Below are 24,177 nucleotides of genomic sequence, written 5' to 3'. Positions count from 1 at the left end.
TGCAAAATTTTTAGTGAGGGTAATTTAACCACTGGAACAACTTACTAGGATATGGTGGACTGTATACTGAGTTACTTGTTGATGCAGGAATTGCTTGGTCAAGTCCTATATCAGTGTTAGTATAATCTGACTCCGTAAAATATCATAATGGTCCCTTCTGGCCTCAAAGTAAGCGTGTGTGAAATTTTAGTTTGTACTGACATCGTTAGTGCTTTTTATGTAGTCTGTTGTAAAACTAGGCAACTAGATGAGTTGATGTACCCCCTGGAACACTTCTGCATACCCCTAGTTGAGAACCACTGAGCTACAAGACCTTGAGGCCTAGGGCCATGCAAACAGGCCCTTACAGGATCCTTTAGGAGTAGGTCACTTCAGACAGCCAGTTCCAATAATCTGAGCCAGGGCTGTCCCTAGCTATTTTGGTGCCTACGCAGTCTTTCTCCTCCCCCTCCCCCCCCTGCAGGGGGGGGCTGTGTGGGGCCCCAGGCCTCCGCAGGCAGGGTGAGGGGGGCTGGCCACTTCCTGCAGGAAGTGACGTGACCCGGCCCCAGCCTGCTCTGCTCCACTCCCCTGGCTCCCTTGGGAGCCAGGGGAGTGGAGCAGGCTGGGGCTGGGTTACTCCACTTCCTGCAGGAAGTTGCCAGCCCCCTCCCCTGCTGAGGCCTGGGTCCCCACACAGCCCCCACCTGTGGAGGCCTGGGGCCGCAGGCTGCTCTGCTCCCCTGGCTCCCAGGCTTGGGGGGGAGGAGGGATCCGCCCCTCAGCACTTGCTGGCAGCGTGGCTGGGAGCTAGGGGAGTGGAACAGGCTGTGGCTGGGTCATTCCACTTACCATGCCATGAGTGCAGGGTTGGGCCTGGCTGCAATCTTCAGGGGAGTGGGGGCGGGGCTGGGGCAGAGCAGGGGTGGGAAGAGGCGGGACTGGGTCAGCAGTGGCGGGGGCTGGAACAGCATGCAGCTGTGCAGGGCACCAGGAAATTTGGTGCCCCAAATTTCCTGGTGCCCTACGCAGCTGCATGCTTTGCGTATGGGTAAGGATGGCCCTGATCTGAGCAGCTTATGTCCATGAGGTGCCTGCTATCATGTATCCAAGTAAGAGGAGCCTTTGACACACCCATCCCTCATGTAAAGATTTATAGTTCTGCAAATGATGTCTGGCTCCATATTATTATCTAATAAATGTCTTGATGTCTGTCAGTATTCTTGTAACTTCTAGTAATAGAACAAATACACAGTAAAACAGCATTGCTGATGGCTTTCAAAATCATTTTAAATATTGAAAGGTAACATTAATAAGTTTCTTGTTTGTAAACAGTGGAAGTGTGAAGCATTTTTGAACAGTTAAGTATTTCAAAAGTGACAACTCTTTGTGGTGTGGTTGTTTCTCCTTTTTTTTTCCTCTTCTCTTCTCCTTTGGATTTGGGCCAGTGGGCCTATTAAAGGTCTTGTAGTAGTTTAAATTTCTCCTTTGATTTGAAGGCACATAGAATGACCTGTTTAAAATATGTAAAGTTTGGGTGGTCGTGTAGCTTTTTGTCTGCTGCTTTTAAATTAAGATTTAGAGACCAGTTTTGCCAAGTCAAATAAGTGGCATGTTGTCTGTCTAAAGGGCATGTACTACCTTTGTTCCTTTGCCAACTTTAACATGCTAGGTATGAAGCTTAATGGTACATGTGGTAAGAGAGAACTTACTCGAAGCACCTAAAGGGAACTTTCTGAAAATAATCCTCTGACTCCACTCTCTTTTTTTTTTTTTTTCCCAGCGAACTGTTGAAGTGCATGCTTTGGAGGCCTCTTTGTCAAGATTTGTGGGGAGATGCCTTCCTAGGCAAAGGCTCGTTACTCTGTATTGTGGAACACTAAAAGTACATTGCATTTCTGCAAAATTAGTATAAAATAGAACAGGTTTTCACACTTACTTACACACATGCCTACTTTTTTTTATTGTAAAACTGATTAACTTTCAAATAAAATCTAGCTGTCGCCCCACTACTTGGAAAAGACGTAATAGCAATGTGCTGCAGTGAAGCCTCTTACTATCTAAATTTTCATTATATTGGCAGAACGTGCCATTGCCAGTGTACACACTTTGTCTATCAATATTTTTATAGCTAGTTTAAACATGTTTAATACTGTATCCTTTATCTTTTTGTGAACGAACAAACTTGGTAACATGCAGAAGGTCAAGTATTAGTTCAAATAGCAATATTCTGTTAGGGACTTACAGTACACACACACCGTCCTGTCCCGCAGGAAAACTTTTGTAAAAGAGTAACGAGCTTTCATATCTTACAGAACTTTGGTTGTGTGTCACATTCTTCCCCCCTCTTCTCCCCCCCGCACAGTTCACTATCTCCTGGGAAGCTTTCTGGGCAATGCTAGCGAGTTTCATAACCTAACAATTTGAGCACATATCTCAAAACAATCATCAAATAGCCTCCATTACGTTTCAGATGAGAATGCTTTATCGAAGTGTTTGAACTGTTGCACTTGTTAGCTGTTTTCTCAGAATGGGAAATCATGCCTTTATTATGCTCTGCCTAATGCAAGTTAGATACTATAATATATTATCTGAAGTGCACATGACTCAATTGTTTTGATTAAAGGGTGATTAGAATTTGTAAGAGGTAATTAAGATTAGAGAAATAGTGTTTGGGTGGGTTGGCTTTTTTTAATGTGCTTTACAATTGACAGTGGCTGGAGCAATGAGGGTAGTTTGTAGTACTAAATCTTGTAAATACCATGATTATACCTTTTTTGCTTGAAGGTCAGGTATTACGGAGATGTATTCTCTCCATAGTTAAGGTTGCAGCCCATTTCCATTATAGATGTAACTGAGGAAGAGAACTTAAATACCTTTTTCAAAGTTTACGTATCTGTTGACTTATATGACACGTTGGCATTGCAATATTGATCAGCTCAAAGGTTCACCTGATTAATAATATTGATCAGCTCAAAGGTCCACCTGATTAATTATATTGGCTCCAACAATGGCCAGAGCCTGATGAAGGTGTTCGGAAACATTATAGTGCACATATTAGGAAGAAGTTTGCGTAACTTGTCAGTTATTTTCTGCCTTGAAGCTTGAGGATTAATACCAGTCTACACTGATGATCTCATCTGTATCTAGGTATCTGCGGCCTCGTTACATTGTGATAATGAATTCAGTAGCCTAATATATTATGCACTTAGTTTTGTTTTTATCAGGCCATGTCTACGCTACAAAATTGTCGACCTAACTTACATCTGCCAACAACCACCACAGTTATTAAATTGCTTGTGTGCACACTTGGCTCCTTGTGTCAGCGATGAGTGTCCTCATAAGGAGTGCATGCATAGATTGTGTTGTCAGTGTGGGGGGTTGTGGGGAGGCTCCTGAAAGGCAGTAACAGTAGATGTATGCAATGCAACATCTACACAGATGCTGCGTTGACCTAATACATTGACTGACTGATGGTATGCTGCTTGGGGAGGTGGTGTTACTAAATCGGCATAGAGAGGCACTTACCTCGGTGGGAGCCAAATTTAAGTGAATGAAGATACTTCCATAGGTAGGTCAACGCAAGATAGGTGGACATAAGCTAACTGTTTAGTATAGACCACGCCTTAGGTCTGGTCTACACTGGGGGCAGGAGGGATCGATCTAAGTTAATCAACTTCAGCTACGTGAATAACATAGCTGAAGTCGATGTACTTAGATCTACTCACCATGGTGTCTTCACTGCAGTGAGTCAACTGCTGATGCTCCCCCGTCGACTCCGCCTGCACCTCTCACTCCGGTGGAGTACAGGAGTAAATGGGAGAACACTCGGGAGTCTGTTTATCACATCTGATCCGGCCAGTAGTATAGACATACCCTGAGTCTTTTAAATATTTCCCTCCTTTGACTGCCTTTCTATGTCCCTTTTTTTCTTTGCTCTATGGGAGAGGTAAATTGGCACTCCCATTTACTTCTTTAAACATTAAGTACTTTATATACCTGTCATAGTCCCCTTATTTCTTCTTGCTAAACAAGACTGGGTCTTCAGTCTCCCTTTGTATGGCAGTTCACCTCTCCCCCCGCCTTACCTCTAGTAATTTGCATCACTACAATTTAAGACTAGCACAGAGACAATAATGTGTTACAAGATTAAATAATTTTGCCACCTCACTGCTTACTTCACCCTAGCCCTCCCTCCCCCACTGTATGGAGTATTGGGGCACCTTACCCTTTTAACTTATTTTGTAATAATGAAAATTTACCGCATATTCTTAGTCTATCTTTGACTCTGCTAGTTATGTTAGGCTTCTCAAAGGGTGGAGGAAGTCTCGGTACAAATTCTTCAATTCTATTTTCATTCCTAACACTTGCTCTAACTAAATCTTATTTAAGTAGGTTTCTCTTTTATCCAGCAACATGTATTTTAAAACAGGGCTTTTAGTCAGTGAAAGGATTCTGTACATGCAGTAGGCTAGGAAAGTTTGAAGGGGATGTGTTCACAGTAGCTGAACACAACTTTCTGTAGTTTCTGGTGGAGAATGCACTTAGGTTTTGTCAAAGGAATATTTTTTTTAATTTAAATTTTCATAATGGGGAATCTTCTCAAAGACTGGAGAGAGTCCATATGTACTCTTATGAGTGATTTTTATTCTTTGTTTTAATTAGTAGGTACAGTATATGTTGGCTGCTTCACAGTACTTCTGATTCTCATATCCACTATAATACTTCATTCAGTTCTCGGCACCTAAGATGATTGATACCATAGTGATCGGTTTGTGGTACAAGAACCTGAATAGAATGACCAGGTTGGATTCAATAGAGTGAAAGGAAATCAGGAAGAGCAAGACCCAAAAATACACGTAATTTATCTCCCTGCTTCTCCTACCTCAGGAACCTTCAGAGAGACTTTTAAAATATCAAGTAAAGCTTGGTAATAACCAAAAGAAGGTGAAATCATATAGCAGCTTGATTCCGGTCTATTGTACATTCTTGGATGGCTCTTCCAATGGAAGTGGTGGGAGCCCCATCCATAGACAGAGTGCTTTGTTGAAATTGTTCTTAAAGCTGATAGCATACACTGCAGGGAACATATGTAGTATAACGACAGGAGGATGGATTAATGTCCTAGACTCTTCCCTTTCTAAATTTGTATAAATCAAAAAATGAGTTACTTGATCACTAAATTCAAGTGGAATGAGCGGAACATCTTAAAATTCATAAATATGAAATACTGACTTGCATACTGCAAGCTGGTATAGTGTGAAGGGGTCTGAGGCAGTCCTGTTCTATAAAATGCTTTGGGGTACACACCTTTCACGCACTTGAGTTCTTTATTGTTGCTACACATAGTGTATGTAATGGGAGGCAAAGAAATCCATGTTTCTTTCTAGCTTACAGCTGCACATCAGAAGCAAGAGTGAATTCCCAGTATAGTCCTGTTTCATTGTTTGTTTACAAACCAATTTTTCTTAAAAGGAACATATGGGGGAGCTCTTTCTTTGTTGTGTATTACTTTACTTATGGGATTAGGTTGTTCTCTTCCTGCATTTCCAACTGTTCTTGCCTCGGCATCTCTTTCAGATCCTAGCTGTAGGCTTGCCACTATAGTGAGAGAGGTGTTTGGTGACACTGCAGTCTACTCAGCATGCCACAATTTCCAGATTTTTGGTCTGTAGGACTTGAGGGTTTATGAAGCACTGCAAAACATCCAACTTTGCATGTTGAGGTAATGTCACTTCAGTAGAGCTTCTGTGATGAGTGTAGTTACAAGCAGAACATAGGGTTTGGGCTGAGGCTGAAGACTAAGCAGAAACTAGAGATCGAGAGATGTGGGAATGTCCAGGGCGTAACATGTACAGCAGTAGCTGGCATAGATTTTAAATCTTGGAACAAAGTGACATTAGGCCTGATCAGCACTAAAGTAAAAGCTGGACATGCTCGTGGAAGTGTAAGGTGGATTGTGGGGGACTGGGAGGAGGATGAAATGACCTGTTGGAAGCAAAACATTTTAAATTATAAATCGTCTTTACTCACATTGCAGACCAAAAGCAAAGCAGCAGCATTGCGAGGTGTGAATATCTCATTTTGATACCCTAGTTTAGTAAAACTACTTACAGGTCACTGATGGCAATCTAGATGACTGGCCAGAGATTCTCTGAAAGGAAAGAAGATTTTTATTGAGGAGCAGGGGGGATTGGGGATGGAGGAGAGGGGAACAAGTGAGTAAAATCTACAGCGTTTAGCTAGGAGCAGGAGAAAGTGGAGGATAAACAAATGGACACAATGGACACTTCCTCCTTCTGCTCCTCCTTATTGACAAATGTTCCATACCTCATCACTCATCTTAGGGCATGGCTACACTTGGGAGTTAGAGCTCATTAAAGCAGCCCAATGCGCTCTAACTCACGATGCGTCCACACTGGCAAGGCACGTACAGCGCTCTGACTCTGCGGCTAGAGCGCTCCTGATACTCCACCTCAGCGAGTGGAATAATAATAATAAAGAGTTGGACACGATACTTGGGGGTGACCCCACCTTCACTTAGAGTACCACCCTGGACACTCCAGAGCACAATCCAACAAGGCAAGAGAAGCAGGAGCAAAGTGAGACGGAGAGTGCTGAGGAGGAGGAAGACACCCTGGCATCCCTAGATGCATGCAGCCAGGAGCTGCTCTCAAGCTAGGAGGAAGGTAGCCAGTCATGGCAGGCGGTGCTTGGGGAAGGACAAACTCCGGAGGAGGCTCCCGGTAAGCGGCTTTTATTTTGGGAAGGAAGTTATTAGGTGTGGACTCTTGGGGCAAGGAGGGTTAGGGCTGCATGCATGCCTAGATGCAGAATAGGGCATTGATGTGCTCTCTCACACGGCAGTAATCGGCCTCAGTGATCTCTTCAAAGGTCTCATCCATAACTTGGGCACTGCGCTTGCGCAAGTTTTGTGGGAGTGTCACTGTAGTCCTTGTCCCAGTCAGGCTAACATGTCCATGCCACTGTGCCGTGAGGGGTGGGGGGACCATTGCTGCACCACCATGGACACTTCAGAGCACACAGGCAAGCTGCATATGGGCCAGGGCGGAAGCCGCATTGTAGTAGACCACCATCCCTTGCTTTCCAAGTCACCCTCAGCAGTGAGATCTTCCAGGACAATCTCCTGTGGGAAAACGTTGGGACAGTGTTCAGTATAGGGGCCCCCTGCAGCTGTTGGTTCTCCCAAAGGCACAGAAACCCAGAGGACAGTACAGCCATGAAAGAATCAGTCCCCCTTGACCCTGTGCTTACTCACCATTTTGGGGCTCCTGGGGGTTATGTGCGCTCGCTTTGTGATGGGCAAATTATGCTATTGCGTAGACTGTACTTGCCTTCCTTAAGTACAGGGGAATCCATTGCTCTGTCTGGTGTGAACAATGCTACCTCCGTTAAGTGTTGCATTTGGCCTTTACAGATGCAACCTTGAGATCTTGGCCGTCTGTGTTATCACCGGCCGAGAAGCTGCAAAGAATCAGGAAGAGGCCACGTAGAAGCAGAGACGACATGGTGCATGAAGTCATGCAGCACTCCCTTCATGAAAATCAAAAAGTGCCAGAGTGGCAGGAGAGTGAAAGGAGGGTCTGCCAGCACAATGCGGATCGCTGGCACCAAAGTACAGAGCAGCTGATAAGCATCATGGATTACCAGATGGACTCGATCCAGACATTACTGGTGGCTTTCAGCCTCAAATTGCTCCCTCATCCTTGCAACCCTGCGCTGGGCCCCTCTAATAGCCCTACTCTCTGGCTGTTCAGATTCAGCCTCCAGGTGTTGAGCCTCCAAGTTCCATGCCTGAGTGAATCTTTCACCCTTCCCTTCACAAATGTTATAGAGGGTACAGCACGCGGATATAACAGCAGGAATGCTGTTATTGGCCAGGTCCAGCTTCCCATTCAGAGAGCGCCAGCGGCCCTTTAATTGGCCAAAAGCACACTCCACAGTCATTCTGCAGCAGCACAGCCTATTGTTGAACCGCTCCTTGCTGCTGTCAAGGCTCCCTGTGTTGTGTTTCATGAGCCACGGCATTGAAGGGTAAGCGGGGTCTCCAAGGCTCACAATGAGCATTTTGACTTCCCCTATGGCGATCTTCTGGTCTGGGGGAAAAATTCCTGCTTGCAGCTTCCTGAACAGGCCAGTGTTCTGAAAGATACATGCGTCATGCACCTTTCCAGGCCAGCCTGCGTTGATGTTAATGAAACGCCCACAGTGATCCACAAGCACCTGGAGAGCCATAGAGAAATACCCTTTTTGATTAATGTACTCAGAGGCTAGGTGGGCTAGTGCCAGAATTGGAATATGCGTGCCAGCTATCGCCCCTTTGCAATTAGGGAAATCAGTTTGTGCAAAGCCAGCCACAATGTCACGCATATTACCCAGAGTCACGGTTCTTCTGAGCAGGATGCGATTAATGGCCCTGCAGACTTGCATCAACACGATCCCAACGGTCGACTTCTCCACTCCAAACTGGTTAGCGACCGATGGGTAACTCTCTGGAGTTGCCAGCTTCCAGATTGCAGTAGCCACCCGCTTCTCCACCATCAGGGCAGCTCTCAATCTTGTGTCCTTGTGCCAAAGGGTGGGGCGAGCTCCTCACACAGTCCCATGAAAGTGGCTTCTCTCATCCGAAAGTTCTGCAGCCACTGCTCATCATCCCAGACTTGCATGACAATGTGATCCCACCACTCAGTGCTTGTTTCCCGAGCCCAAAAGCGCCGTTCCATGGTGGTGAGCATGTCCGTGAATCCCACAAGCAATCTCGTGTGGTATGTGTTAGTCACGTCAATATCGTCGGAGTCTTCACTGTCACTTTGGATCTTAAGGAGTAACTTGTCTGCCAAATGTGACATGCTGACGAGTCTCGCCAGCATATTCCTCAGCAGTTCGGGCTCCATTCCCGCAGACCAAAAGGGAAGACAGAGCGTGCAATACAAAACATGTTGAAAGATGGCGCCAATTGTGGATGGAAGCAGAGGGATTGCTGGGATGCGAACCAATGCATCCTGGGGCTTTGGAACAGGACCCAGAATGCCCCGCATCCCCTGTCCCCTTCCCACAAGCCACAGCACCAGGATGGGAAGAGGTGCTCTGTGGGATAGCTGCCCACAATGCACTGCTCCCAAAGCCACTGCAAGTGCCGCAAATGTGGACACGCCAGTGCACTTGCAGCTGTCAGTATGGACAGACTGCAGCGCTTTCCCTACTGCGCTCTACGAAGGCTGGTTTAACTCAAAGCGCTCTCTACATTTGCAAGTGTAGCAATTCCCTTAGCCAAGTCCATATGCCTTCTGTACCCAGTATTCCTCCTTACTGTACTACTAAGAAAGAACCTGAAGCTAACTGCCTAGTTAAATTTTTTTCCACTCCTTGCTCTTAGATTCTTAAATGACAAAATAATAAACAATAATAAAACCTTAAGTAATGAAAAAATCCATGTTTTGACAAGAAGTGTTAACTTTAAATAACCTCAACTTTGTACTGGAAAGCCCCTTTGAAATACCCAGGATGGCTTTCTTCTTAGGACCAGAAGAAGCGAAATTATGTTGACCAAGTGAATATGAATGCTAACATAACTTTCAAAAAGTGAGAAGGTATGAACAGGAAAAGATTATGATTTGGTTAAACTTGTCAAAACTAGTAGTAAAAACATTTTTTCATCCACGGCTCTCTGAGCGCTACACAAACATGGGTACACAATGGATGTGCTTGCGGACCTGGCAAGCATAAATAAAGAACCTTCAAAGGTAAAAAATTGGATTTGTGCCTGGAGTGTTTCCTTTGGTTTATGTATGAAAGGCATTTGTGGGTTTCTAAAAATCTTTCTGCTTAATGTTTATATTAAATATTCAGATCTTCTTCTCCAGTCTAAGACCAGACTCATAAAATTATGACATTGGAGAAAGGGGACAAAAGATGAGTAGTTGAGAAGGAACATGATTCATAGGCCTTGTCTGTGGCTCAAATCAGGAAATTGCCATTATTGGTTACCAGCTGGTGCAAACCATAGTGCAGATCTGTAAAGTTGCTGGTCGGAGTCAGTCACCCATAGTATGTGGTGGTGTTTTTGGTCATCTCCCTCCCACCCCCCCATCTATAGAGGGGTTTACACCACTACAACTGTGGGCCTGTAGGTAGCACACTTTAAAACTCTAGTGTAGTTGTGGCAAGTTGTGCTTTTACGCTGTTAGCTGGATCAAGGTGAATTCTACAACATGCCCTGTCTATGTTGTCATTTAAAATTACACTTGTTAAAATGTTGACCAACACTTCTTTAAAGTACACCTTTTTTCAAGTTAAATGGATGTCAGTGATTGACATCCGCAAAACCAGAAGAGAACATTATTACAGAATACAGAATTAACATTCGTGTGTGTGTGAGAGAGAATGTATCAGGTCTTTATAGTGGATGTATAAAGAATCTTCAGTTTGTGCCCTCTTTAATTCTTTTACAAGTTACTTTTCTGGTATCCCGTTTGGATAGCAATTTCTCTTGCTCCTTGAAAATAGGTAGTCAAAAACTCTTACACACCAAACTTTTTTTTCTTTTAAAAATCCTCCTTAGCTGATTATATCTTCTAAGTAGCCTAGCACCTACTGATCCTGGCTGCAAGCAGTCTGTCACTGAGTATCTCGTGATGACCTGAAGAAGAGCAGCAGCTGCTGCTGACAAGCACACATTGCCCTGTTGCTATATTGGGTACATGCTTCAGACTTTGGGCCTGGCAGTGGGTTCAAGCCAAAGACTTCTGCCTGCCAGACTCAATACTGATCAGGCTTATGTCTTCTAATCTCTTACGCTGGACCCTGACTCCTGACAAATCTGACGGAAGCCTCTGGTTTAGTACCTTGAGAGCTGTGAGAGGCCTTTGTAGTAAAGTGCATTGGCCTCCCAAAAACACAGTAAGGCTATGGAGTACAGAAGGCCATGTTCAGGACTGTTTTTCTTTTTAAAATCTTCAAGCGCTATGAGTAACCGTGTTGGTTCACTATAGACATCACCTTGCAGCTATTCATGCTTTGAGTAGCCCCTTTGGTTGCTGTTGCCTTGGCACATTGAGTTGGAAAGCTAAACAATTTGATAATTTAGCTGCCTATTTTTATATAGTGTGTTACTCAGCTATGGAGCTAATTTGCCTTTCAAATTCTGCCTCCTCTCTGCACAAGAGTTCCTCATTAGACATGAACTGGGCTCTTAAGTTTATGCAGGTTAGAGAAGGGCTTTGAGCTTAGTAAAACTTGTTTTACTGTAGAGAGGCAGGTCATGAGAACTTTCCGGACTTGCAGAACATGTCTGCACTAGAAAAGCTTTGCAAAAAGGTCCCCCAGCCACTGCCACCAGTTCAGCTGTATGGGTGGTAGCACCAACTGCAGACAAGGCTCTGGCAGCTACTGGTCTTTCCCATTCACTCAGTTAATCCTGTTGCAGCTGAACAAGTGTTAGGCCTGGTTCTGAGCTCTGCTTCTGAAATTTTCTAGTTTAGACACAGCCTTACATGCTGGGAGTAATAGAGGCCTTGTGCTTAAGGTACTCGAGAGAGAAACTGATTTATATATTATAGGTATTCACTTTTTACCTCTGCCACAGGCTTAGTGTGTGTTAGTGGGCAAGTTACTTAAACTCTCTGCCTCAGTTCCCCATCTGTAAAATGCCTCTAACTCAGAGTAGTGTTCACCAGATGCGTGGATTGTACAGTAGTGTGTGGGGTGTGGGGGAGGCACTTGTACATAGATCATGAAGACGGAAACCCGTCCTGCAAATGAACCTCTTATTTGCTTAATGGCTGATCCTGCCTTTTGTCCTTGGAGGCAGATTTTTGGCTAACCCCTACAAGCTACTATTTAAACCCAATCCTTGCTTATAGTTGTGTTTTTGACCTCTTCTAGTCCCCCTCCCCCATATGGGTAAAAACCCAAGTTGTTGTTATTCGTCTATCTTCAGTTCTTTTCTTCCCCTTGCCTTTGATATTTTTCCCCCTGGTCCTCTTTGACTTTGGAAGTAATTTTAATCGAGAAGAAAGTAGATAAACAGAGAGGCAAGTTGTAAGAACTTCTATTTTACCTTAGTTTTAAGTCTTCCCTATTCTACTAACTGTAGTGTCCAGTATATGACTTTCTCCACTTATGATGTGACCCACACATGGCTAAATAGTACCCCAACATCAGCACTGACAACATTTTGAAGTATTTTTGCTTTGTTTCCACCAGCACTGCTGGAAAGAGACCCAGACCAGTTTTCATATGAAAAGACTCCTTCAATCTTCTGGACTATATAATGGAATGACTCTTGTGATTGCTATAGTCCAGATGTAGCACTGTCAGCATTACAACCTTGATCAGGTTATTTTCTAGACAGCAAAGGAGCTTTAAGAATCTTCCCAGGTGGAGACATGGAAGAGCAGCTGTGTGAAGTTTATAATGTCTATAAGGGTGGTGATCTTTTCTCGCTCCATTTAATAAGCACAAAAGGACATTTTGGTACTTTGACTACTTACTTCCATGTGCACTCATATTTTGAAGAAGCGTTGCTCCCTGAGAACACATTCAGTATCTTGACAAATATCCTCTGTGGTACAGGAGAGGAAGGCTATTCTTAGTTTTTGATTTGATAACTGAGTTTGACCTGTGGTGTGCTTTCCACAGGAGACTTTCCCAATAATTATCTAGAGTGCTGATTTGTGACTGGATTGATTACCTGTAGGTGCATTCACGTTTTCTGCCATTGCATGGTGGGTATATTTGAAGTAGATTGGCACTGTACGTTTAGTAATTCAACATCTCATACTTTTTTTTAAGACTTCCCCCAGATGGCTTCTCGTGTGCATTAGATAAGATTGTTTGAGCATTTAGTAGTAATGTGACATCTGAGCAATCACAGAGAGAGCTTGTATTCCCCTAACACTGTAATAGTGAATACATGCTTACCACAGAAAGTGAGTATTCATTGCTGTAATGATGAAGGCTTGTGGTGCTCCAACTTATTTGCCCTTTCCTACTAATTCCAATTTATGCTTGGATGGGTCTAGGTCTGCAGCACTGGGCTCCTCTGGGGAGAGGCAAGAGCACATTAGCGTGCAGCTCGGAGCTGCCTGGGGAAGAGGCGGCACAGCTTGGGAAGCAGCACAGGAAAGGTTTTTAGGGAGCCACTCAGAGCCCCAGTTCCCACAGTGCAGAGAGCCAGGGGCCTGAGCAGGCTGGGCAGCTCCCACCAGCTTCCGATCCACCGCCTCCTGGCAGGAGATAAGTTTTCAAACTGGGGGGCTTGCCACCCCATTCCCCCCCCCCCGTCTCCCCCCGCTCCGCAGCTGTGTGCCCTGGGTTGCTGCCCCGCTCGCCCCACCCTGTTTACGTCCTGGAAATTATGGTGATGGAGTATAATCAAGTCATGAAAAACTGATACCAGTAGCATAAAACCATCTTGATAAGGAAGTATCTTTGTTTTGGTTAGTGTGACACTAAAGGGTAGAGAACTAACCAGAGGCAAATTCATAAAGCTAGGGCATCTAACTTACAAGTACAATTTAATTACCCTTCTGCTGACTGTACGTCTCATCCAGAAACTAGACCTTTTATTCAGAGCATTCCTAGAATGTGTCTCCTTTTGCTGGAACTTGTTAAAGGCAGGAAACAGTCCACGGCAACTCTTTCTTTACTTTTAATCTTCCTGTATCCTGGGGAAATTAGTTGTCTTGCAATAGATCATTGTATCTTTTTTTGGTAGACATCGCTATAAGTATATTTTAAAACTAAAAAGTAAAGTTGAAGTTTTCAAAATAAAATAGAACTGTGTAAATATTTGAACTTCCACCAAAAATGCAACAATTTTAAGGTGGGATGAACCTAAAACTCCCTACCCATTGAGACAAAAATCAGTTTTCTTATCTGACTGTTTTGAGATTGGTGCACTCAAGCTTGCATTTTTGGTTTCTACTGGGTGAGGTTGTACAACACTAAACATGACAAAATGTGGGAAGGCTATGGGACTGTACAGTGTACCAGTTGAGCCATTTTAACCATTCGACCATGAGACGGAGGTAGTGGTGGTTAACTTTATTCAACTTAATTTTCCATACTGGATGAACATCTAAGGGGAGGAAGAATACATTGGTCCCTGTCTTCAAGCATAAAGGACATATGCAAGAAAGTAGTGGTTACTAACACATTAAATTCAATGTCACATGAAGAAATGGCTGGAAAGAATTGAGAAAAAGCTTTGAGAGGAGCTGAAGTATCAAATAAGTGACAACCAATTGGGATTTCTGCCAGGAAGGCCACCCATGGATTAGTGTTTGCAGTCTCAATATTGCAAGAGAGTACAAGGAGAATTGAAAGGAATTGCACTTAGTGTTTGTGGATTGAGAGAGACCTTATGACAGGTTTGGGGTCGGGAAGGAATTTTCCTCCAGGGCAGATTGGAAGAGGCCCTGGAGGTTTTTTGCCTTCCTCTGTAGCATGGGGCACAGGTCACTTGCTGGAGGATTCTCTGCTCCTTGAAGTCTTTAAACCATGATTTGAGGACTTCAATAGCTCAGACATAGGTGAGAGGTTTTTCGCAGGAGTGGGTGGATGAGATTCTGTAGCCTGCGTTGTGCGGGAGGTCAGACTAGATGATCATAATAGTCCCTTCTGACCTTAATATCTATGAATCTAGGCTTCCTAAGAAATTGTTATGGTGGTGCCTGTGGTGCAGTCTGCCTGAGACGTGTTCAGGCAATTATGGACATATGTGAGGGTAGCACAATAGTAGTGAGAAACAGCTGTGGCTACAGTGAAGCCTGTGAAGACTGATCCTTTACGTAGACCTACCCTAATTTGTGAAATAATGTCTGTTTACGGGACTTATTCCTTCACCCACTTACTTCCCTGGTCCTTCTCACATGAACGGAGAGCAACAATACCCGAAGTCCAAACAATTCGATGTTTATTGGGGTGAACTTCCAGCAAGCATGATTCCAGTTTCCTTCCTTAGTGTCCCCCTTCCCAGCTCTGACACCACAGAGCCTTGCACCTGTGTCCCTATTCCCATTCCTGCCCTTAGCCAAACATGATTCCAATTTTCCCACCCCCATTCCCTGTTCCCATTTCCCCCTTTAGCAGAACATAATTCCCATTTTCCCTCCCACACCCACACACACTTCCTGATTGTCTGCAGACTATATAGTAAAACTTGAGTTCTGCTTTGCTATACCTTAACCAATCATTTTCCTGAAATTTAACTAACCAATCCTAGGTTTCAGAGTAGCAGCCGTGTTAATCTGTTTTTGCAAAAAGAAAAGGAGTACTTGTGGCATCTTAGAGACTAACCAATTTCTTTTGAGCATAAGCTTTCGTGAGCTACAGCTCAAGCTTATGCTCAAATAAATTGATTAGTCTCTAAGGTGCCACAAGTACTCCTTTTCTTTTTGCGAACAGGGAAATGGGGACTACAGTGATAGAACAAAGACAGAAATGAGGATTTCACATCCCAGCTATTGATAAGTGAGTTCTTGCCAGACAGGATGCTAACAAACTAAGTTTCCTTTTACGTTTTCCAGGCACTTCCCTTTCTCTGGAGGTGATAGGCATTATCAGGACAGGATTGTATTCTTAACAGCCCAATAGCAGCTTCTTTCAATGTGACTAGTTTGGAATGTGAGGATGTGACCGTTCGCTTCTCAGTTTATGGCTGCCTCTGCTGCGTAGCCAAAGGCCTTAGCCTAAGAACAGGGCCTCAGACTGTCACAGTAAGAGAAGGCTCTTACACTGGCAGACAGTGATTTTGATTGTTTTTTATACCTCTATAACTAGTTAAGTGATAAGAATACACCTAAATTCTTAGAGTATAGGCCTTTACAGACAGGCCTGAATATCTATATCCTAACAATGCCTACCATAACACAGGTTTGAGTTGCAGCTGTGTTAGTCTGTTTTTGCAAAAAGAAAAGGAGTACTTGTGGCACCTTAGAGACTAACCAATTTATTTGAGCATAAGCTTTCGTGAGCTATAGCTCACTTCATCGGATGCATTCAGTGGAAAATACCTTACCCACCTTGTATCTCTAACTTTGCTGTCTAGTTTGCATAGCATATTCTTATCAGAAAACTCCTGTTGACTCCCTCTATTTACATAAAGTGCTCTCCATGAGGCTCCTAATATCCATATGCCCATCATGGCTCAACAGTGAACTGAGGTATTGAAATTGTGGTACAGATTTTAACACTATACCATCTAGTTTTACTTGTTCCTCATTGTCCCTCTCAATGAAGTATTGCATATATTCAGTTGGTCAGCTGATTTGTAAGTCATTCTAATGTAGACCTCCATAGCTCTAGGTCCCTTTCCAGTTATTTTCACAGCACAACAATGTCATCAGCAAAAAACATGCTCCACGGAGCCTGTCCCCCAAAATTAAAAAGCATGCTCCATGGAGCCTGTCCCCCAAACTTCAATGAGCACACTGCTGCGGCCCAGCTCAGATGTGTGCTAAAGGCCGCCTGCGTGGTTGGGGCCTGGCGTTCAGGGTTGGGGTCCGGGCTGCCACTGTGGCACAGGAAAGACATTGTGGGCCGCATATGCAGCTTACAATGATAAATAAGTTTGAGAACCACTGTGCTAAACAATCTGCTCGCTGTGACACTGTGTAAGTTTCCCAGAGTTGAAGAAGAGTTCTGTAGAGACTGTGTAAGCTCAAAAGCTTGTCTCTCACCAATGAAAGTTGGTCCAATAAAAGATGTTGCCTCACCCACCTTGTATCCATATCCTGAAACTGACACTGCTGCAACACTGCAAAAAGAGCAAAGTACAAGATGATTAGACCTGCCATAACGTGTGGGTTGGAATGCTGGCCAATGAGGAAGAGAGAACAACTACTTCATGTTGCCACAATGAGTGCTTAGGTGGATGCTGGGTAAGACCAGCTGTTCAGCTGGGCAATTAAATGGTACGAGCAATGATGCTGATACTCCCTCAGTTTTTCTGTGATGGGGGAGGGGTGTAGTATGTGAGATGATGAGATATGGTGGCCAGAGAGGATAGAGACCACAAGGACGGTGTAGGAAAAAAGTGGTTTGAGATGCTGAAGGAGGAAATGAAGAAGGCTGGTGTCCTCTTGGAAGCCACACTTGACAATATGTGGAGATGAACAAGAGCCACCAACTCTGATTTGATGTGACAAGGCAAAGAAGATTTGGATGAGTTTCTGCCTGGGTTTTCTCAGTGTCTGGAAGAATTGCTTATTAAAAATTAAATAACCTTCAGATACTGACAACTCTTGTTCCTTAGAACTCTTGTCTGGAACAGATTACTCCGTAGTTCATCTAACTTGGGTGTCATAGCACTCCACTCATTGTAGGCTTTGATACCACACAATACCACATGTGGTGGTTTGGTGCTTCATGTTTTCTCTATGGTGGCTTTTATGCCAAAGGATTTTGACGGTCTCAAAATGTTTATATAAACAGGAATTATTTCATTTGCCACTGCAGTGCAACTACTTCTGGGTTGAAATAGCTGCTGTTTGAGAGACAGCCATGCTGTGTTGTCTTTCCGGGACAAAAAGTGAATAGTGTATCAAATTACAGCTACATGGGAAATCTTAATCAGACACCACTCTCCTTGAAAAAGTGCCATAACCCATTCATTGTCCCCAGATAATAGTCAGGGGTAGGGCTTTCCCTCTCAGCTGAAAGGCAGCACCTTCAGTAGTGTACTCCTAACACCCCCATAACCATTTACTGAAAGGACAGAATACTAATTAAAGGTCCTCAATGGAGAATTGACCAGGCTTTGTACCACCTAAGGTTGATATATGTGCCTCCCATGATGGTATGGCTTCAGACAATTAAAATTAAAGTACTCTTACCATGACTAGGACAAAAATACACTAACACTTAATATATTAACTTACAGGACCTAGTCTTCATTATCTGCTTTTTATTTTAATAGCACCCAAAAGTGTGCTTACATCTCCTAATATGGATAAGCTTACAAAGAAAGGGCCATATCCTGGAGATACTTATGTACTTGAATAAATAGACATGTACAAATCTTAAGGGATTGTTGGTGTGAATAAAATAACTTTCATGCATATTCTATGTATGATCAGAGTGTAATTGCAGATAAGATATGAGAGGAGGGAGGCGTCAGGGAAAAGAGAAACATCCAGTAAGACTGTCTGGGTCCACAGTTACTAGTGCACAGCATGATGAAGCAAAAAAAAAAAAAAAAGGGGGCACACAATGAATAATTGCCTACAAGAAACTTGCCTTGGCAAACTGGGCTCTTGAGGAGGGAGTATAGCTTTGGAGAATGCCTCAAGGAGGATGTTCATGCATAGGCCGTGACAATGAAAAGAATGAAAATGACTCTGGGAGAAGTGGCCAAATGGTGCATTCTGGCTGCCCTTCTAGATGGGATGTAGAGCATGTGGGTGGGCATACAGAAAGATCAAAGCGCATCTGTATAGAGATTTTGTTTCACAGGGACCCAAAAATGGTGACACAAAGTTTGGCTGTAGACGATGGATCGTGTGGTGTGGTCAGGGTGAAAGCTGGAGGCATGTAGGTAGGAATAGCGGTCAGTAGGTTTCCGGTATAGGGTGGTGTATGTGACCATAGTTTATTAGCACTGTAGTGTCCAGGAAGTGGATCTCTTGTGTGGACTGGACCAGGCTGAGGTTGATGGTGGGATTCCTCAAGGGCTTCTTTTCCATGGGTCCAGATGATGATGATGTCATCAATATAGCGCAAGTAGAGCAGGGGCGTGAGGGGACGAGAGCTGAGGAAGCGTTGTTCTAAGTCAGCCATAAAAATGTTGGCATACTGTGGGGCCATGCGGGTACCCACAGCAGTGCCGCTGATCTGAAGGTATACATTGTTCCCAAATGTAAAATAGTTATGGGTAAGGACAAGTCACAAAGTTCAGCCACCAGGTTGGCTGTGACATTATCGGGGATAGTGTTCTTGACGGCTTGTAGTCCATCTTTGTGTGGAATGTTGGTGTAGAGGGCTTCTACATCCATAGCGGCCAGGATGGTGTTATCAGGAAGATCACCGATGGATTGTAGTTTCCTCGAAGTCAGTGGTGTCTCGAAGGTAGCTGGGAGTGCTGGTAGCATAGGGCCTGAAGAGGGAGTCTACATACAATCCAGACAATCCTGCTGTCAGGGTGCCAATGCCTGAGATGATGGGGCCCCCAGGATTTCCAGGTTTATGGATCTTGGGTAGTAGACAGAATATCCCAGGTCGGGGTTCCAGGGGTGTGTCTGTGCGGATTTGATCTTGTGCTTTTTCAGGGAGTTTCTTGAGCAAATGCTGTAATTTCTTTTGGTAAGTCTCAGTGGGATCAGAGGATAATGACTTGTAGAAAGTGGTGTTGGAGAGCTGCCGAGTAGCCTCTTGTTCATATTCCGACCTATTCATGATGACAACAGCACCTCCTTTGTCAGCCTTTTTGATTATGATGTCAGAATTGTTCCTGAGGCTGTGGATGGCATTGTGTTCCACATGGCTGAGGTTGTGGGGCAAGTGATGCTGCTTTTCCACAATTTCCACAGACTGGGAGTGGCTAAGTCATTATTCAAGGTAACCTATTTCCCCTTGTTTTTTCCTACCCCCACCCCCCAACGTTCTTGTTAAACCCTGGATTTGTGCTGGAGATGGCCCACCTTGATTATCATACACATTTTCAGGAGAGTGATCACTTTAGATAAGCTATTACCAGCAGGAGAGTGGGGTGGGAGGAGGTATTTTTTCATGCTTTGTGTGTATATAAAAAGATCTTCTACACTTTCCACAGTATGCATCCGATGAAGTGAGCTGTAGCTCATGAAAGCTTATGCTCAAATTGGTTAGTCTCTAAGGTGCCACAAGTACTCCTTTTCTTTTTGCGCATACAGACTAACACGGCTGTTACTCTGAAACATGTTAATAGCTGTATTTGTCCCAGGAGATGAGACAAAGTTGATGATGATGTCTTTTACTGAATCAACTTGCATTGGTGGAATGGACAAATTTTTGAGCTCTTTCTCAGGTCTGGAGAAAGTAACTAGAACCTCTAACTGCATGCTCATCCTGTTAAGTCTTACACCTGTGCTCTGTTACATTTTAACCTGTGCTGTACCTTCTCTTAGGGTTTTGCACACTTGTCACTTTCAGCTGTTAGTCACTAACAAAAACAATGAGTTCAACATGGCTCATGGCCCATAAGTAAGTTAGTTTTTTGTGAAGGGTGGTGCATGGTGGAAAGTTCAAGGCAATAGTGATAGAAAAATCTGACCTGAGATCGCTGAGTGGTGGTGGTTATGTATAGCAGTAGGTGCATATGATCTAAGCTTTTACCTTTTGGAAGGCCTGGTTTGAAATATTAACCAATAGCTGATGCTTCAAAGACCAGCCTTTCACCCTGGCAATACAGCTAGCCAAATGTACAATTCTGTATGCAGGCCTGGAGATTAAGTTTTCCCCTGTGATCTCCAGGTTTATATCTTGAATTATGTAGAGGAGACCAAAAATAAATCTGCCTATAAGCAACCTGACTTATACCTTTTTCTTTAGCTAATGAGATTGCTACTCTACTGCATCCTCATCAGTTTTTGTTTAGAGCAGCAAAGAGCGGGGGGTGGTCCCTAGGTTGCATCCATACACTTGCTGTGCTGGTGATCTAGGCGATCCCAGGATAGCTGTTGGTTATAGACAAGAAAATATCTATCCTTCTAAAATGCAGCTCTTCACTAAATCTCTGGGATGCATAGAGAAGACTAAATGGCAGTTATTTCTCTTTTGGTATATATTCTTAACTTAGACTTCAGGTTTGATCTAATTAGGGGTAAAGGGGCAGTGGGGGGGAGGGAAGAGCATGGTTTTGAATAATAATGATGTAGTTAGTGGGGAGGCAGGAGGCTTGGTCTTTGACCATGTTGGCTTACAGTTACGACTTGAGTGCTTGATTTAGTATTTGTCTCAATGCCATTATTTGCTTGAATCTTGTGGGTGTTTCCTGTTGGCTGGAGTACTGATAAGAAGCTCAGTGTTGTACAGAACATGCACTAGACAAGGTCCCATAGCTTTGTTAGGATGCTTGGATACCACTGTGATAAGCACAGAACTACTTAGCTAGGTAGATGGAAGGACATTATTTTAGACAGACCTCTTTAAAGCGATACTTTTTTTAGCATCAATGTTCAGGAATATGTTCATTATCCGTATCCTTCCTTGTGTTTTTTTTTTTGGGCTTGTCTGTTCTCATAAGCAGCACTTTCCTCTGTAACCTGCATGAGGGACTGTAGTTTGTTTCAGTGAGCAAAATTCTTAAATCAATATATTGGCCACCAAAAACAAATATTCTTTACTATGAACTTAATGACTTCTCTATTGGGCCTCTCTAGCACAAAGTAAAAGGGGGGGAGGAGGAGGCTTCCAAGCCACATAACGTTGCTCTCTTTCAATTTTCTGTTCTCATTGTCTTCTTTTCCCATTCCTCTTCTACCCCTCCTATGCCTACCTGCTGGTGATGTCAGGTTCCTCCTTCTGAGGCCTTACAGAGGGATTGGAGGTTCCTTCCCCCTCTCACAGAGGAGGGATGGTTCTCTTGGCAGGGGTAGCAAAGTTCTTCCTCCTCTGACTAGAAGATGTCTGACAGAAAATTCCCTCCACTTCTTCATTCCTTCATGGTGAGGGGACTGAAGGGCAGGATTGCTGCTGACGTGATCTGTTGTCTCATGCTAAATCAGAACATCTTTTGTAAGTGCTGCTTGGAGTCTTAGTCACAGCTTGGTACTGAGAAACATCCAAAATGGAGCACGGAATCAAGTGCTCTCATGGCACCAACTGGGGAGTCACTAGGCCTTCACATGGGACTGGGGAAGGGGGAGAATTAACCTCCTTCTATTTTTCATTTGTCCAGTTTTAGTTTCATTTTTAATTTCCATCAACTTAATCTCTTCTCTCTCCCGCCACTCCCAAATTCCAATACATCCAGTTTTGGGGTTTATTTCACTACTTGCTATTTTACATACTGCAAGAAGAAATAGTTTATACCCCTAGACAGCTAAAGAGGGACTAACGTGACTTAGTATTCTTGAGTTTGAGTTTAAGTACTCCTATTCTGAACCTCTGTAGAGCCAGCTGATCAAAGAACTAAACCTAGTAAAAATGCCATCCTGGGTTTTTGATGCGACTGCCTAAGCTTCTGCACACCTCTGACCAGGCAATGTCTGTAGATCATATAGTGATTAAGGTCATTTAAAGGTGTTCTTTAAAAAATGTGGGCGGGGAATAAATGTTGATTCCTGAAGGCTTACAGCACAGACTGTGACCATGTTTGTTCCAGGGCTCTATCCAGTATGCATGAATCGGGGAAAGCATTCTTCCCCCCTCCCCCCCACCCAACTGCTTTACCTCCCCTCAAACTCCCTGCCTTGGTGAAAATGAAATGAAACAAAATTTGCACTCTCTGAAGTTAGGGAGCTGGCCAGAGAATAAAGGGCGAGTTGTGCCTTCCTTAAAAGTAGGATCAGGGCAGAATAGGCACCCTGGACAACTTAAGATATCTCAAAACTGTTTAAAGAGTCCTATTTTTGGAATATTTTATATTAGATACACAGCCAGTGCACACCTGAGGGTGGAAGGAACTTCTGATTATTCAGTTCTTCGCTGCGCTTATGAACATGTACTGTGGCAATCTTCAGCTAAGGGCCTTGAAGCCTAGAAAGCAGCCTGTGGTTAAACCATTTAAAAACAAACAAACCTATAACCTTCTGACTTGCTGCATGTTTGCTCTTTCCTTTTGAGCACTTATTTCTCTCTGATGGAAAATGCTTGCGGATAGTCTTTCTGATTTAAATTTCTGAATTTTCCTGTGTAATATTTTAATTTTATTCCTTTTGCTAGCGGGCCTGCCTTTTGCAATTCTCACTGCGAGGCATATCCCCTTCCAGAGAGGAGTTTTCTGTAATGATGAATCCATCCAGTACCCTATCAAAGATGACACCATTTCTTATCCATTGTTAGCAGGAATAATTGTTCCTTTCAATGTAATCGTTGTAAGTTAAACCTATTTTTCTCCATTACATTCAATTTAAGTAGGTGGGAGTGGGGGTGTATGAATGATTTACTACTAGATTAATACATTGGTAAAGCAGTGCATTCTTCTTAAAAACAAGGATAAACCCCACTGTCCTTATTCCAAGTGGAGTTAGAGTAACGTAAGTGGTGTTTGGGTCAGGGTACCTAAAGGAATTTATTAATTGGGGCCAATAAGAAACCTACCAGAGAGCGAACACGTTGGTATGACAGTGACATACATATTTCGATTATAGATGTCTTATTCACATTTCAGGCATTGCAGGACTAATGTCTCCTTTTCATAGTTGCGAATATACATGTTAAACCAGAAAGTAAAATGTACTGCAACCTTGTATGTTATCTGAGAGTGTCTCTAAAATATCAGAGCTTGAGGCAACCGCTTCAATTTAAGTAATAATTTGCCACCCAGTGGTCTGATGCTTCTATATAGAGAAACAAAGCTGTAAATTCTGACTTCTGAAGAGTAAAACACAGTGGCTACCAGTCAGAATTGATTGCAAGCAGTAGCTTGTAGAATAGTTATAACTTAATTTACACCAAATAAGCAGGATGGGTGAATAAGAGTGGGTTCTTCAAGTACTATTACATTGGGTATTTTGTTTTCATCAAGGGTAGAATTTGGCTTGATGTAAAAGACTACCATCAGCATAAATAGTTATAACCCTGGTTATAGTTAACGCTGCCTGCTCTAGAAGCAGTTTAAGGCTTTTAACAGTTTTAAAGCAAGGCTCATGGAACTTCCTTAAATTTTTTGTCCAGCTTAAATGTGGCTGTGTAGTCGCAGCACCAGCTCTGGGAGAGAGCTCTCCCAGTGTTGTAAAAAAACCCACCCTTACGAGGGGAGTAGCTCCCAGTGCTGAGAGCACTATCTACACTGCCACTTTACAGCGCTGAAACTTGCAGCACTCAGGGGTGTGTGTTTTCACACCCCTGAGTGAGAAAGTTGCAGCACTGTAAAGTGGTAGTGTAGACAAGGTCTTAACAATTGACTGAACGAGAAGTAGGACTGAGTGGACTTGTAGGCTCTAACGTAGTACATTGTTTTGTTTTTGAGTGCAGTTATGTAACCAAAAAATCTACATTTCTAAGTTACGCTTTCACGATAAAGAGATTACACTA

General features: G+C 43.5%; 1 protein-coding gene across 6 annotated transcripts in view; it reads left to right on the top strand.

Annotated features, from left to right (window-relative positions):
• PLPP1 (phospholipid phosphatase 1) overlaps positions 1–24,177 on the top strand; it is a 141,513-nt gene that overhangs the window by 33,104 nt on the left and 84,232 nt on the right. For 2 of the 6 annotated variants that reach the window (XM_073343943.1, XM_073343942.1), the window contains exon 3: positions 1,763–1,864. The exons of 2 other annotated variants lie outside the window; for them this stretch is intronic. In XM_073343943.1, coding sequence (XP_073200044.1) covers positions 1,763–1,864 — 102 coding nt within the window. Of the gene's footprint in view, positions 1–1,762; positions 1,865–21,587; positions 21,715–22,863; positions 23,016–24,177 lie in introns of those variants that run through there. 2 more of the 6 variants (XM_073343944.1, XM_073343948.1) reach the window with 2 other exon arrangements.

This window comes from Lepidochelys kempii, chromosome 5 (assembly GCF_965140265.1).
Source record: "Lepidochelys kempii isolate rLepKem1 chromosome 5, rLepKem1.hap2, whole genome shotgun sequence".
In the NCBI taxonomy this organism is placed as follows: domain Eukaryota; kingdom Metazoa; phylum Chordata; order Testudines; family Cheloniidae; genus Lepidochelys; species Lepidochelys kempii.
Note: the sequence above shows the minus strand (reverse complement) of the source record. Positions and strands in the feature narration are given on the sequence as shown.